Raw genomic sequence first — 16,703 nt, forward strand, 5'->3', positions numbered from 1 at the left:
ACTAGTTTTTAGCCATTGTGTCTGATTAGGTGGAGAAGGGAGGGGTTCTGTTTTACTTCTAAGGTTAATTGCATTATCTTTGGGACATTGCTGAAACAAGGCTGCCCTGTGAACTTCTAAAAGTTAAGTTACTCAGCATTTCATATTCTGCTCTTTTCACTGGTTTTCAGCATTATATCTGCTTAATTTCTCTTCTCCTCCCTGTTTCTTACTAAAAAAAAATATAAAAAAGCACAAAAAAATAAATCCTTCTCTTTCCTCTGTTAAATCTTATTTCCTCTTCCTGCATTTTTGTTTAAAATACTGTGTTTTAGGTGGTATAGAGCCTATATTTCTGGTGCCTGTGGCTCAGGGTGACTAAAGTAGGGAAAATCCTGTGTTCTAGGGTAGCACTGATAGAACCTGCATTTTTGTTTAAAATACTGTGTTTTAGGTGGTATAGAGCCTATATTTCTGGTCACTTCACAACCAATCAAGTCACTTCACAACCAATCAAGATGACCTTTATTCTATGCAATCACTGTGGTGCTTTAATTCCAAGACATACTATTTGGAGGCTTAAGGCTTGCCCCATCTGTCTTCAACTTGCCAGTATTAAGGAGGAGCTCTGCAAACTTAAATAGGAATTGAATACAATTAAAGCAGCTTCCATCACTCCACAAAATCATACCAACTTACCACCTCTACCTCAAAGAATAAAACAGCCCAGGAATAAATGGGTCACAGTAGGCTCAGGAAGACTGCGACATGTAACACAGAAACATCCACCTTCACTAATATTACCTCTACAGAATTCCTTCGCTCCACTAGTGCACTGCGATACTCAGGAAAACAGAAGGGAGGTGGGACTTGAACCAATGAAGGAAACTCAAGAGAACAAGAGCACCCTAAGTACAAATAAAAAAGCCAAAAACAGAAAACTATTACTGTTGGGGGATTCCATCATCAGAGGCATTAACCTTGGAACACAGGGCGAGGAGACCAAAATAGTGAAATGTCTTCCAGGATCCTCAGCTACCAGGAGTTCCAGGCAAATACTGACTATAATTAAGGAAGAAACTAAGGATTTTAACACTGATGTTGTTATCCATCTGGGAACAAATGACCTGGCCAATAACTCCACACTTGCAGCACAGAAAGCTTTTCGGGAGCTTGGTGAGGGCGTGAAACCTTTTGTAAAGACTTTAGCTTTTTCTGAAATACTGCCTGCATATGGAAAAGGAGAGCAAAGAGTGAAAAACACAGAGGACTTTAATAGATGGCTCAGAGCCTGGTGTCATCAAGAAGGCTTCAGGTACATAGGAGGATGGGAAAATACATGGAAGGACAAGAAGCTATATTGCACTGATGGGCTACATATTACTACAGCAGGAAAAAGAAACCTTGCAGAGAAATTTAGACAATATTTTTCTAGGCATTTAAACTAGAAGGTGGGGGTGGTGTATGTACGAAGGACAATTATAGAGACCACCCCCGGCAAAAGAAAAGATGTGATAGTAGTAAAGGCTGCAACATAAGCAATATCAGCAACTCATTTCTTAGTATTGCAACGGAAAGTGAAACGACACAAAAATCCATACGAAAAAGGAGATTATCGCTGAAAAATAGCTGGAAAGCGATGACCACAAATGCTCGCAGTCTAAGCAACAAAGTTCATGATCTGCAAGCCCTGATATTAGAGGCAGATCTAGATATTGTTGCTATCACAGAGACATGGTTCAGTGAATCACATGGATGGGATGCAAACATACCGGGATATAATCTTTTTAGGAAGGACAGAGATGGTCATAAAGGTGGAGGAGTAGCTCTCTATGTAAAGATCAATATCCAAGCGACCGAAATGCAAGGGACCTGGGGAGAGAAAGAAGCGATATGGATTGCTCTGAAAAGAGAAGATGGAACTTCTATCTACGTGGGTGTAGTCTACAGACCTCCGACTCAATCGCAGCAAATTGATAAGGATCTGATTGTGGATATCCAAAAGTTTGGAAGGAAAGAGGAGGTTCTGCTGTTGGGAGATTTCAAACTGCTGGATGCGGACTGGAATGTTCCGTCTGCGGAATCGGAAAGAAGTAGGGAGATTGTGGATGCCTTTCAAGAGGCTCTGCTCAGACAAATGGTGACGGAACCCACAAGGGAAAAAAGCGATATTGGATCTGGTCCTCACAAATGGAGAGAGTATCTCTAATGTTCGAGTGGGTGCTCACCTGGGTAGTAGCGATCATCAAACGGTTTGGTTTGATATAACGGCTAAAGTGGAGAGCGGCCGCACGATACTTAAAGTCCTAGATTTCAAACATACGGACTTTAATGCAATGGGAAAGTACCTGAAGAAAGAGCTGTTAGGATGGGAGGACATAAGAGAAGTGGAAAGACAGTGGTCTAAGCTGAAAGGAGCGATAAAAATGGCTACGGACCTTTATGTGAAGAAAATCAATAAAAACAAGAGAAAAAGGAAGCCGATATGGTTCTCCAACCTAGTGGCTGAGAAAATAAAGGCGAAAGAGTTGGCGTTCATGAAATATAAAAAAAACCCAAGAAGAGGAGAGCAGAAAGGACTACAGGGTGAAACTGAAAGAAGCAAAGAGAGAGATACGTTTGGCGAAGGCACAGGCGGAAGAACAAATGGCTAAAAATGTAAAAAAGGGAGATAAAAATTTTTTCTGATATATTAGTGAAAGGAGGAAGATAAAAAATGGAATTGCTAGGCTAAAAGATGCTGGGAACAAATATGTGGAGAGTGATGAGGAGAAAGCAAATGTGCTAAACAAATACTTCTGTTCTGTGTTCACAGAAGAAAATCCTGGAGAAGGACCAAGATTGTCTGGCAAAGTTACACGAGAAAATGGAGTAGATTCTGCGCCGTTCACGGAGGAGGGTGTTTATGAGCAACTTGAAAAACTGAAGGTGGACAAAGCGATGGGACCAGACGGGATCCATCCCAGGATACTAAGGGAGCTCAGAGAGGTTCTGGCGAGTCCTATTAAAGACTTGTTCAACAAATCTCTGGAGACGGGAGTGATTCCTGGGGATTGGAGGAGAGCGGATGTGGTCCCTATTCATAAAAGTGGTCACAGGGATGAAGCAGGAAACTACAGGCCGGTGAGCCTCACTTCAGTTGTTGGAAAAATAATGGAAGTGTTGCTGAAAGAAAGGATAGTGTATTTCCTTGAATCTAATGGGTTACAGGATCCGAGGCAACATGGCTTTACAAAAGGTAAATCGTGCCAAACGAACCTGATTGAATTTTTTGATTGGGTGACCAGAGAGCTGGATCGAGGACATATGCTAGATGTAATTTACTTAGATTTCAGCAAAGCCTTTGATACAGTTCCTCATAGGAGGCTGTTGAACAAACTTGAAGGGCTGAAGTTAGGACCCAAAGTGGTGAACTGGGTCAGAAACTGGCTGTCGGACAGACGCCAGAGGGTGGTGGTTAATGGAAGTCGCTCGAAGGAAAGGTGACTAGTGGAGTCCCTCAGGGTTCGGTGCTGGGGCCAATCCTGTTCAATATGTATGTAAGTGACATTGCTGAAGGGTTAGAAGGAAAAGTGTGCCTTTTTGCAGATGATACCAAGATTTGTAACAGAGTAGACACCGAAGAGGGAGTGGAAAATATGAAAAAGGATCTGCAAAAGTTAGAGGAATGGTCTAATGACTGGCAACTAAAATTCAATGCAAAGAAATGCATTTGGGGATTAATAATAGGAAGGAACCGTATATGCTGGGAGGAGAGAAGCTGATATGCACGGACGGGGAGAGGGACCTTGGGGTGATAGTGTCCGAAGATCTAAAGGCGAAAAAACAGTGTGACAAGGCAGTGGCTGCTGCCAGAAGGATTCTGGGCTGTATAAAGAGAGGCGTAGTCAGTAGAAGGAAGAAGGTGTTGATGCCCCTGTACAGGTCATTGGTGAGGCCCCACTTGGAGTATTGTGTTCAGTTTTGGAAACCGTATCTGGCGAAAGACGTAAGAAGACTTGAGGCGGTCCAGAGGAGGGCGACGAAAATGATAGGAGGCTTGCGCCAGAAGACGTATGAGGAGAGACTGGAAGCCCTGAATATGTATACCCTAGAGGAAAGGAGAGACAGGGGAGATATGATTCAGACGTTCAAATACTTAAAGGGTATTAATGTAGAACAAAATCTTTTCCAGAGAAAGGAAAATGGTAAAACCAGAGGACATAATTTGAGGTTGAGGGGTGGTAGATTCAGGGGCAATGTTAGGAAATTCTACTTTACGGAGAGGGTGGTGGATGCCTGGAATGCGCTCCCGAGAGAGGTGGTGGAGAGTAAAACTGTGACTGAGTTCAAAGAAGCGTGGGATGAACACAGAAGATTTAGAATCAGAAAATAATATTAAAGATTGAACTAGGCCAGTTACTGGGCAGACTTGTACGGTCTGTGTCTGTGCATGGCCGTTTGGAGGAGGATGGGCAGGGGAGGGCTTCAATGGCTGGGAGGGTGTAAATGGGCTGGAGTAAGTCTTAACAGAACCCAAGCACAGTACCGGGTAAAGCTTTGGATTCTCGCCCAGAAATAGCTAAGAAGAAAAAAAAAAAATTTTTAAATTGAATCAGGTTGGGCAGACTGGATGGACCATTCGGGTCTTTATCTGCCGTCATCTACTATGTTACTATGCTGGGTAAGGGAAAAAAGGGACAGCTGCTACTGGACCTGGAGGGAAGGAGAGATGCTGCTGGGAGGGGAGGAGGGAAAGGAATCTGGGAAGCTGCAGTGCAAAGGAAAAAAAAGGGACAGCTGCTACTGGACCTGGAGGGAAGCTTGTGGGCAAGGGAAAAAAAAGGGACAGCTGCTACTGGAGAGGGAGGAGAGATGCTGCTGGGAGGGGAGGAAGGGAAGAGAGTTACTGCTGAACAGGAGGAGGAGGGAAGGGAGAATGAAAAAAGAAATGAAAGAGCTGGCAGAGAGATTAGAGGAGGGGAAGGGGAGACACAGGCATGAGAAAGTAGAGAGATTGATGATAGGAAGGGGTCAGCAGAAAAATAAGCAGAGAGGGACGATGATAGATCTGGTGTAGGAGAGATAAAAATGAAGAGAGCAGTGAAGCTGGAATAAATCATGTAAAAAGGAGAGAGGGAGGTACAAGCTGGATGGAAAGGGGAGAGGGGCATAGAAAGAAGACAGATACCATATGGAAGGGGGAGAGGACAGACAGTGGATGGAAGGGGCAGATGCTGGATTGAAGAGACAGAGACGGCAGACGCTGGAAGGAAGAGAGTGAAAAGAAGATTGAAAGCAGAAACCAGAGACGACAAAAGGTAGAAAAAAATAATTTTATTTCTATTTTGTGATTAGAATATATCAGATTTGAAATATATATCCTGCTAGAGCTGGTGTTAGATATAACTGGGGACTGCAAAACCCAGGCAGTGCTTCTTTAGCTTCCAGCTGGCTTAGGGCACTCTCTGACCAGGGGGCAGTTGCCCTAGTTGCACTCCCCTAAAACTATTCCTGTCATGTGTGACTGCAGTATTCTGTTAGCATATTTCAGTGTAGCATTCTGTAATAATTTGGCTTGTTCAGTTTTCTTGATAGTAGAGGGAATATATGTGAAGGGGAGGCGAGACAGAGGTTTTGTTGGTCCTTGCTCTAAATTATTTGTATTTATAAAATGACAATTGTACAGAATATTGTTTCTTTTTATACTTTAATAAAATACATTCAATATAAAATCATAACTGAGGCTTGTGTGGATGGGATCAGATGATTTGTGGGGACCGAGCTCACGGAGATGGGGCAGAAACGGGGTTTTTAAATTTTAGTCCTAGTAGTTTGCCGGTCCACAAAATAATTCTTTTTTTTCTGCCGGCCACGGGTGTAAAAAAGTTGAAGAACACTGGCCTATAGGACCTAGGGCTCCTTTTACTAAGCTGCGATAGCTGTTTTAGCGCACGCTAGACCTTAACGCCAGCATTGAGCTGGCGTTAGTTCTAGCCGTATAGCACACGCTAAAATCCTGTGTGCGCTAAAAACGCTATTGCAGCTTAGTAAAAGTAGCCCCTAGTTTTACAATTGCTATGCAACTTGCTAACTCATTGTGTAGCACACTGGTTAAACTTACAGCCTTCTACCCTAATGTTGCTGGTTCAAATCCCAGTCACTCTCTCTGATGGAAGAGAAATAAATAAAAGCATTAAACAGATCCAACTCCCAGTATCACAATTATAATGAAAAACACCATAAAATCACCATTCTGATAACGTCATAATAAAATATAACATTAAGGACATTGTTTGGACGTGTAAATCTCACCTAAAAACTGATTCTCTAAAGGACGCTTAATAAGTGCTGAGCACCGCTGAGCATGATTCTACAAAGGACGCCTATCTTGGATGTCTAAATGGCGCCTAACTTTAGACATGCTTTGCAGAATTAGGGCCTGAGAGTTGGAAGTCATGGCTTGTGAAAGGAGTAAAATACAAGAGAAGAAACATGGGCTGTGGAGAACATCCATGAAGTCAGTGCAAGCTGAAGTGCAGTGGGGTGGGGTGTGCATTGGTTGTGATACAAAAAGGGGTGGGCTTAAGAAAGAGAAATAGATGAGGATAGGGAGAAGAGCTGCGTGGGACTCAGGAGGGAGGCTAATAGAGGGGATAGCTTTGAGAAAATAGCTCTGAGAGAGGATCATAGTTGGAGTGTAAGAGGACTAAGAGGTAAAGAGAAGGATGGAAGTGACAGGAGTGATACTAGGAAGAGAAACAGAAAAAGAGGATAGATTTGAGCCATACATACATACAATTTAAAATGATCAGCTTCTTCCCAAAAATGAGCAAGTAATAATAACTTTATTCTTTTATATCGAACAGCTGTATTCTGAATTATCCTTAATTTCCTTAGAATTTTTTTGGGTGCTCCTAAATAAATGATGTTACAATAGTCTAAAATAGATAAAACTTATGCCTGCACCAATAGTTTGAACGATAAAGGATCAAAATATTTTTTTATGGTTCTTAATTTCCACAATGTAAAAAAGCATTTTTGTACCACTAAGTTCATGTGTTCTGCTAGTGTTAAATGTTGGTCTAGTGCAGCGGTATCAAACACGCGGCCCGCGGGCCGCATGTGGCTCTCCAGGATTTATTTGCGGCCCGCGGTATGGAGGCCATCATTCTCTTTCTTTTGGAGCAGCAGCCGGCTCGTTCGCTCAAAGCCGCGGGTTGGCGGCTTCTTGCGCTATCCACTGCTGCATCGGAAGCCTCTCTGATGTCACATCGGAGAGGCTTCAGACGCAGGCGCGGATCTCGCAAGGAGCCGCCACCCACGGCTTTGAACGAATGAGCCAGCCAGACACACTGCTGCTCCAGTGGCGTACCAAGGGGGGGGGGGGGGGGTCCACTGTTCTCTTCCCTGCAGGGCCGACCAACTCTGGCGGCCTGACGTCAATTCTGACGTCGAGAGGATGTTCTGGCTAGCCAATCGCTGCCTGGCTGCCCGGAATGTCCTTTCCGACGTTAGAATTGACATCGGGCAGCGAGAGTTGGTCGGCCCCGTGCAGAAGAGAAGCAGGGAAATGGCCTGTTCCCGATAGCGGCAGCAGCAGCAGCCTATTCCGCGGCGGCGGTGGCGGCATGGGGGAGGGCAGGTAGGAAGTAAGGAAGAAAGAAAGAAGGTGGGGTGGGGACAGGGAGCCAGAAAAAAAAGCAAAAAATGGGGCACGGAGGAAGGAAGGAGGGGGGACAGGGAACCAGAAACAAAGCAAAAAATGGGGCACGGAATCAGAGAAAGACAGACAGAGAAAGAAAAAGTTGGGGGAGGGAATGAGGTATGGAGGAGAGGAAGCATACAGGAGGCTGAAAGAAGGGAAGAAGTATTGGATGCATAGTCAGAAGAATAAAGTGCAACCAGAGACTGATGAAATTACCAAACAAAGGTAGGAAAATGATTTTATTTTCAATTTAGTGATTGAAATGTGCCAGTTTTGAGAAAGAAAAGATATTGAACTTTAAATGTGGGTGCTGCAGAAAAAAATAGAGTACTTGGAGGGCCGCTGAAAAAATAGTTAATGTCTTATTAAAGAAATGACAATTTTGCATGAGGTAAAACTCTTTATAGTTTATATATCTTTCCTTTTAACTGTTAAAGGAAAGTTTTACAAACTATAAAGAGTTTTACCTCATGCAAAATTGTCATTTCTTTAATAAGACATTAACTATTTTTTCTGCAGCCCTCCAAGTACCTACAAATCCAAAATGTGGCCCCGCAAAGGGTTTGAGTTTGAGACCACTGGTCTAGTGTGACTCCCAGAATTTTGATAGATTTAATAATCAGGTAGTCATGACCATTAAGATGAAGCAATGAGTTTGTTATTTTGTCGTTGGGGCTAGCCAAGAAAAGTTTGGTCTTTTCTGAATTGAGTTTCAGTTTGAAATTAATTGTCCACTGTTCTATCTGAGTCATAATAGAAGATATCTGGTTTAAAATTTCAGTGGTAAAATTATTTAGAGGGATTAAAATAGAAATGTCATCTGCGTATATATAAAATTTTACATATAAACTCTGTAATAAATGTCCTAAAGGGGAAATGTAGATGTTGAATAAGGTAGGCAATAGTGGAGAACCTTGGGGCACACCAGATAGGTAGCTCCATGAATGAGAATAGTTACCATTACAAATCACTTGATAAGATCTTTTCTTCAAAAAACCTTGAAACCAGTTCCAGACCCTTCCTGAAAGTCCTATTGTGTCTAAACAACTCAACAATATTTCATGATCTACTAGATCAAAGGCACTACTAAAATCTAGCTGAAGAATTAAGGCACTAGTGCCTTTGCTTAATAGATCATGAAGATAATCAAGCATTGAAGTTAAGACAGTCTCTGTACTATATCCTCTTCTAAATCCTGACTGATGGTCATTAAGGATATTAAATTTATCCAAATAACTTACTAATTCTAAATTAACTAAACCTTCCAGTAATTTGGTAAACAAAGGAATGCTTGCTATGGGTCTATAATTGGATTTCGTGGCAATTGATACCTTATGGTCTTTAAGAATAGGGGTAACCAAAATTTGACCCAATTCATCAGAAAACAGTCCCTTAATCAAAGAAAAAGTAGCCCATTTAAATAAATCCGCTTTAAAAGTAGATAAACATTTTTCATTACATTTGAGGGACAATCGTCCTGCAAACAGTTTGATTTGACATTTATTGAACAACTTTAAAAAAACTTTTGCCAGTCTCGCGCTTGGAAATGATCCCAGGACATATCTTCCAAGTAACTAAGTTGTGAAGCATTCTAGTTGCAAGTAGGAGATTGTAATGTTGCTCTCAAATCTAAAATTTTATTATTGAAGAACTCTGCAAGAGTATCAGGAGATGGCAAGCATTCATTATCCGCTTTTAAAACCAGTATAGTATCGGTTAAGTTATTAACCAGTTTAAATAATTCTCTACTATTTATCTTGGCTGATCCTATTTTCTGTGGGAGATGTTTGGGCTGGGTTCAGTTGAGAGGTGGCAACTGGTATCTGCTTTTTTTCCAGTCTTGCAGTTACTTGGATAAATAGGGTATTTTTTTTTTTTGGGGGGTGGGGGAGGAGCTTGTGGTAGCATGCAATGCCATGAAAATTCACCTTTTTAAAAATTATTTTCCTTTGCAGCTCTGGGAAGGAGATTGGCATTTGTATACCACCTTTTTGTAGTTTTACAACCACATTTAAAGCAGTTTACATACAGATATTTCAAGCATTTTCCCTATTTGTCCTGGTGGGCTCACAATCTATCTAATGTACCTACTATTGAGAGGAACTATGTTTAAGGATTAAGTTGAAGGGGAATGAAGAGTAGCACTGTTGCTATCCTTCACATGAAAGAGGTGACAAGAGTAACAAGCAGTTTCTAGGAGTATCAAGAGACATATTACATCACAGATGCTGTGTTTCCTGGCTTTCCTTCTGCTTAATTGCTGAATCTTTGCTTCCCTCTTTGCTCTGCAGCCACTTCTGAGATCTCAGCTTGACTCCCTGAGCTACATACTTATTCCTTGGCCATTGCAGTAGTATGCAGGCAGGTCAGTGTGAATGTCTGCTCCCATGCCTGAGCTGCTAGAACATGTTCTCCCATCCAGCATATAATCTTTGAGGTTTAAAGATATGATTATTGCTGGGGTTCCAGGGCTCAAAGTAAGCATGTGGCAGAGAATCTTAGCAGACAGAGGTTGCCACTGGCCTGAAGTTTGAGTACCAGGAAAAGTGCTGCAGTACAGGGAATGGGAAGACAGACCAGAAAACAGGAATATGCTTGGAATCAGGCAGAACAGGAAAATGATCCAAGCCTATGAGAGAGTTATAAATTGAGAAAGAAGTTAAACGTGTCAGTGAAAGGAAGTCTTGCCCGTAGAGGAGAGTGAGAAGTTGGAAGAGTTTTTAATTGGACATCTACAGTACTTTAGGATAATGAGCTTGAAAGTATCAAATTTTAGCCTCAGCTGGTCACAGCTCTCTCCCTTTCTTCCATTGGTGAGACCTTACAAAACAACCAAATAAACCCATTTTTGTTGTAAATTCTGTTTTTGGGAAGGCCAACCCAAGTTTTAAGTGATTAAGAAGATCTGAGTGCTATTGCAGGTCCTTTGCAACAATGGTTTCAGTGTAACAGCACCTTTTATGGTACTGCAATCAAGTGCAATTACCTTTGTTCCTGACTCCAGTATTCATTTTTGGTGAAATATATAAATAGAAACAAAACACAAAGTGATACCCTTGAATTGAGTTTTTGAAGGAACAGACCTTCATCAGGTCATCAATATATACATTCTTAATGTGATGCCCACCTTAGTTGCTTATTTTGATCATTTTTCTGTGTTATTTTTTTTGTACTCCTGTACCGATTGAACTTGCCTTTTGACGAGAATCACCCTGCATCTGATGGGCTTGTGGATCACTATTTTCTAAAGATGGAGCTGTCTGCTACTAAGTTCAAGTTGAAACTTAACAATGGTAAAATAAATATGCTGATATTTTGGACTCCTTCTGGGAGTTACTTTTACCTTAAGTGCTTGTTTTTGTGTTTTTCCTGATTTTGTATTTGGGTTTTGGTCTTTTGTACACCATTATATACTGTTTAGGACAGTGGTCTCAAACTCAAACTCCTTGCAAGGCCACATTTTGGATTTGTAGATACTTGGAAGGTCTCAGAAAAAAATAGTTAATGTCTAATTAAAGAAATGAGTTTTGCATGAGGTGAAACCCTTTATAGTTTATAAATCTTTCCTTTTGGCTAAATCTTAATAATAATATTGTAATTTATAGCTAAAGAGACATATGATCAAGAAACTGTTTTATTTTACTTTTGTGATTATGATAAACATACCGAGGGCCTCAAAATAGTACCTAGCCGGCCGCGAGTTTGAGACCATTCCTTTAGGGCTAAATTGGATAAGGCTCCCGTTCGGTGGTTATGAAAACTTACAACTCAAGCCCCAATGCGCTCAATTTCTCATATCACTATGAAACCCTGCTTCATTTTTCTTTTAGGAAACCAAAGTAGTTCTGTGACACCAGATTAAAATACAGCATGGGAACTTCCCACACTAGATTCCCGTTCCTTCCGCCAGCGCTCCCGCGCCGCCACTGACCCGTAAGTCCACGTGCGCCGCTGGGCGGAAGTAAGGGGACCTTGCTAAGTCTGGAGAGCGTCCCAAACGTTTCCTAAACATCAGTTCTCCTAATCCGCCCCCTCTAAACTTACCGCGAACGATACATTTATATAAAACAAAGAATGCGTTAAAAAAAATCAAATGGAAATACAAGCAGAATTTCTCTCTTTCCTCGGTACTTAAATAAATCAGACAATCTTTGCCCGGCGGCGCCATAGACGGCTTCATTAGGGAGGGTGAAAGGTTAGGGAGGAGGGCCCAGACGTGCCAACCCGGCAGGCGCCGGAAAAGCGTTAGGGGTGGGTAGGTGACGGAGCTTTTCTCCTTTACCGCTGTTCGCGGCATCGGAACAGAAGCCGGTCGGAAGAAAATCTCGATCCTTCCTTTCGCGACAACGGCCGAGGTGTGCGTTTCAACGAGTGAGCCGCTCCAAGCTCCGCCACAGTAGCTGTTTGGAATGGAGAACGACAGTATGGAGAGCGACGTTCTAGAGGCCCTGGAAGATCTGGGGTAAGTAGCTATTCAGGAAGGAGGGGTTCTCTCGCCCTATTAATTACAATTGAAATAAAGGGTAGGGCTTTCAGTGATTAGATCGCGTGGGCGAGACGTTGCGGTGTGGACGTGGTTGCGCCCCCCACAGGTCAGTAGGAGGTAGGCGAAGGAACATTCACCCGCCACGCTGGCCTAGTGGGCGGTGCAGCTATCAAGGCATATGTCATCTGTCTGGCAGCAATCCCTTTACCTTTCTCACCTCTTGGTAACAAATGACGACAGTGACAAGCATGGCCCATTCACTCTACACTACTCCGTGCGGTTTATTTCTCCCCTTCGTCTTTAAGATTATAAGTGACGCCTGCCTGGTACGGTCTACACCCCCGCCCCCACATGCCTGTTTAAAAAATAATTAAAAGTGCAAAAGATTCCCCCCCCCCCCCAATTAGGTCACATCGGGAATGTCTGATGAGTTTTGTTGTTTTTTTTTAAATGCATTGGTGGGAGCAGCAAGTAGAGGCTCAGGAAATCCAGAGTTCAGATATATTCTACTGCCTGTCCCTGTACTCTTTGGTCTTCATTTAATCCTTCCATTGCCTTGGGTACAGATAAACAGTAGAATCTTATTAAACCAATATTCAAATAACAGGCATTCTCAACCAATCGGCAAAAAAATTGTTGGAGAAAAAACGCCCCAAGGACAGCGTCCAAAGTGGTGCTCCTGACTCAGTAACCTCCTCTCCCTCCCTCCAGCCCAAAGGCATCGGCCACAAATCTCCCTCAGTCCAGTCCCAGAGGCATTGTGATGGCCATAAATCTCCCTCCCTCCTTCCATTACTGAAGCAGCAGGTCCTGACACCCTCACTCCCTCTCTCCATTCCTGAAACAGTAGAGCTGGTCCTGACAACCCCTTCCCTCTCTCCGTTCCCGAAACAGTAGAGCTGGTCCTGACAACCCCTTCCCTCTCTCCGTTCCCGAAACAGTAGAGCAGGTCCAGACAACCCCCTCACTCTCTCTGTTCCCAAAGCAGTAGAGTGGTACTGACAACCCCTTCCCTCCCTCCGTTCCTGAAGCAGTAGAGCTGGTCCTGACAACCTCCTCCCTCCCAACGTTCTCAAAGTAGTAGAGCTGGTCCTGACAACCTCCTCCTTCCCTGAAGTAGTAGAGCTGGTCCTGACAACCTCCTCCTTCCCTGAAGTAGTAGAGCTGGTCCTGACAACCTCCTCCCTCCCTCTGTTCCCGAAGCAGTAGAGCCAGTTTTTACAATACCCTTCCCTCCCTAACTCCATTCCCAAAGTAGCAGAACCAGTCCTGACAACCCCCTCCCTTCTTCAATCACTCACCTGACACAGCAGAGGAAAGGTCCTGCTGGGGATGGCCAGAAGCTGCCTGTTTACCAGCACTTCCTCTGCTCACTGGCTGCCGCTACAGCTTCAGGAGAGTGATTGATTGAGGGAGGAGGGAAGGGGTTGTCAGGACTAGCTCTACTGCTTTGGAAATGGAAGGAAGGAGGGGGTTGTCAGGACTGGCTCTGCTGCTTCAGGTAATGGAGAAGTGGGGGGGGAGAGAAAGTGACCAGAAAGGAGGGAAGATGATGCTGGACCTACAAGTGGAGGTGGGAGAGATATGAGGTAGGAAGGGAGACACAATTATTTGTACATTAACTCTCATAATCAGAAACTACAGTTATCCAGCATCCACCAGTCCCCATGGGTGCCAGATAACTGAGATTCTACTGTAGATTGTATGTTCTCTTGAGACTGGGAGATGACATATTGTGTTCCAGTACTAATTTCAGGTAAGTTACATGTAAAAGTCATGAGTGATGGTCCAGATACAAGTTTCAAATTTTTATTAAAATTTGATTCAATCACTTATCTAGATTACTCTGTTATTGTCACTTCATTTTACCCCACCACTGTGTGAGTAATATAATATGCATGTATAAACAAAAACAAAAGTTTCAACTTTATTTCTTATTTGCTATACTGTGGTTCACAATCTAATCCCCCTCCCTATATGTCTCTGTCTGTCCCAGTGGGCTCATACCCCGCAACCTCAGGGTACTGAGGTAAGCCACTCCTCCAAAACAAAATATAAAAGAGAAGGGGAAGAGGAATTAGGCCTTAGATAGGTAATTCTTGTCTTCCTATGTACCAATCTGATCAGGTTTTCAGGAGATAAATATGTGTGTTTTTTCCATTATATGCAAAAAAGAGATTAGGTTCTTACCTTACTAATTTCTTTTCTAGCAGATAGGTGTGTCATTCTGGACGGATGGGAATCTCCCCATTCTTGCAGGCTGTGCAGAAGGAATCCATGCCAGGTTTTTGATTCTTTATCCTTCACCAGAGGGCTCTGCTGCCCCCTTCAGTTTGTACCAAAGCAGTTAATAACGCTATAGAGAAACGTATGTGAAGGAGGGGTTTGAGGAACTCCCCAAACTACAACACTGATTTGCTCTGAAAATATAACAAACATGTTAAAAACATTGCCATTGAACAACCGAAACATTGAAATAATCATACCAAATGGAAACATTTATAGAGCTCATTTATGGTGTTACAGCACTAGATTATTCTTCATATCCTTAAGGTCTAACATCCAAATTTCAATTTGGACTCAGATTTTCTGACTGAGACAGTAGGCAGGAGATAACTGACAGGGTGGAGCTCCAGAATGACATGCCTATCCACTAGAAAAGAAATTAGCAAGGTAAGAATCTAATCTCTCTCTAGTGCAATAGGTGTGTCATTCTAGGCAGACAGGATATACAAAAGCAGTCCAAGAAATTTAGGGCAGGACTTCTGCACAAGCTCATAACACTGAGGACCCAAAAGCAGAATCCTCCTTTGCCACTACATCCACTCTGTAAAACTTGAAATATTTTGTAAAGTAGACTAAGTCGCTGCCCTGCTAATCTTCTCGGGGAAGACCGCCCAAACTTCGCCCATGGAGAAGCCACATTTTTAGTCAAATGTGCTTCACGGAGACTGTTGACTGTTTTCCACAGGCAGTATAGGGTGACGAAATTACCTTGCGAATCCATCAGGAAATCGTGGCCTTGGATGCCGGTGTGCTGCATCAAGTCTTGATTGGTGAGCACAAAAAAGGTGATCAGACAGCCTGAACTCATTGGTAACCTCGATATAGAAGCACTCTCCTTACATCCAACTTTTCAGAATCCTGTCTTTCTTCCTAAATCCTGTGGATTGGAACACCGGCAAACTGACCTCTTGATTGACATGGAAAGCCGAAACAAAAGGGTGAAACGGTGCACATATAAAATCCAGCCTCTGTGATTTTGAGGAAGGACACTCTGCAGGAAAGAGGCTGTAGTTTGAGATTCTTCTCGCTGAAGTAATGGCCAAGAGAGAGACCATTTTGAGCTTCAGCAGCTCAAATGGAGCCTGACTGAGGCCTTGCAAAACCACGTTAAGGTTCTTAATGGAAACGGATGTTTTACCAGGGGCCTGAGCTGCAGCATCTCCCTTTAGAAATCTAGCTATGTTTGGATGAGATGCCAAGGAAGCTTTACGCTCTTGAGCCCTGAAACAAGAGAGTTCCACTACATAGACTCTGAGGGATGCCACTGCAAGACCCTTGTCAAGGTCCATCTGGAGGAAGGCTAACACCACTGAGAGCAGAAAAAGGCTTTGCCTTCTCCTTAATGCATCAGTGCATCAGTGCTGGGAAGTTTCCCATGCCTTATCATAAGCAGAGACCGTTGTAGGCTTTTTAGCTCTCAGGGGAGTAGCAATCACTACCTCTGAGTATCCTTTGTGTGCTAAAGCCATGTGCTCTAGAGCCATGCCATAAAAGCAAAGGATCCAAATACTGTATAACCACTGGTACCTGAAAAAGAAGGTCCAGCCACACTGCAGTCTGAGACCTACACCCCTCTGCCGACACACAAGATCTGCATACCATGGTCTGTGTGACCAGTCTGTGCTACGAGAATGACTTTTCACAGATGGCCTGCAATTCTGTGGAGTATCTGGCCTATTAAGGGCCACGGAGTAAGCACGTACAAAAACTCGCTCTTTAGCCACTGCTGGACCAGAGCATTCAGACCTGTGCTTCCTGGCTCAGATCTTCAACTGAAGAAGCGGGCTGCCTTCTTGTTTCTTGCTTTTGCCATCAATTGAACATTGGGTGACCCCCAGCCATGCACAATGGTTTGGATGACTATGTCAGATAGTGTCCATTCTTCTGGATACAGAGTCTGTCTGCTGAGAAAATCAGCCTGGCTATTGTCCACACCCACAACATATACTGCCAAAAGAGCCTGAAGATGACAATTCACCCACTGGAACAAAGAGTGGGCCTCCAGGCTCAGCTGTGCACTCTTGGTTCCTCCCTGGCAATTGACATAGGCCACCATAGTAGCATTGTTCGAGAAGACTGACCACTTGTCCCTCCAGACTCTCTTCTAAGATCTGCAGCGTCAGATGGCTCAAAGTTCCAATCTGTAGATTGACCACTTCTTTTGGGAATTTGACCAATGCCTCTGAATCGGGCATCCGCTAAAGTGAGCTCCCCAGCCGAACAGGCTGGCATCCGTTTTTCACAATTAACCAAGACACTATTCTA

General features: G+C 43.3%; 1 protein-coding gene across 1 annotated transcript in view; it reads left to right on the forward strand.

Moving 5' to 3' along the window:
- Positions 1 to 11,635: 11,635 nt before the first annotated feature.
- Positions 11,636 to 16,703, forward strand: part of FAM98A (family with sequence similarity 98 member A) — a 130,793-nt gene continuing 125,725 nt past the window's right edge. The window contains 1 exon segment of the mRNA XM_033938897.1: positions 11,636 to 12,128. Coding sequence (XP_033794788.1) covers positions 12,076 to 12,128 — 53 coding nt within the window. The 5' untranslated portion in view covers positions 11,636 to 12,075.

The sequence above is a fragment of the Geotrypetes seraphini genome, chromosome 3 (genome assembly GCF_902459505.1).
Source record: "Geotrypetes seraphini chromosome 3, aGeoSer1.1, whole genome shotgun sequence".
NCBI lineage: Eukaryota > Metazoa > Chordata > Amphibia > Gymnophiona > Dermophiidae > Geotrypetes > Geotrypetes seraphini.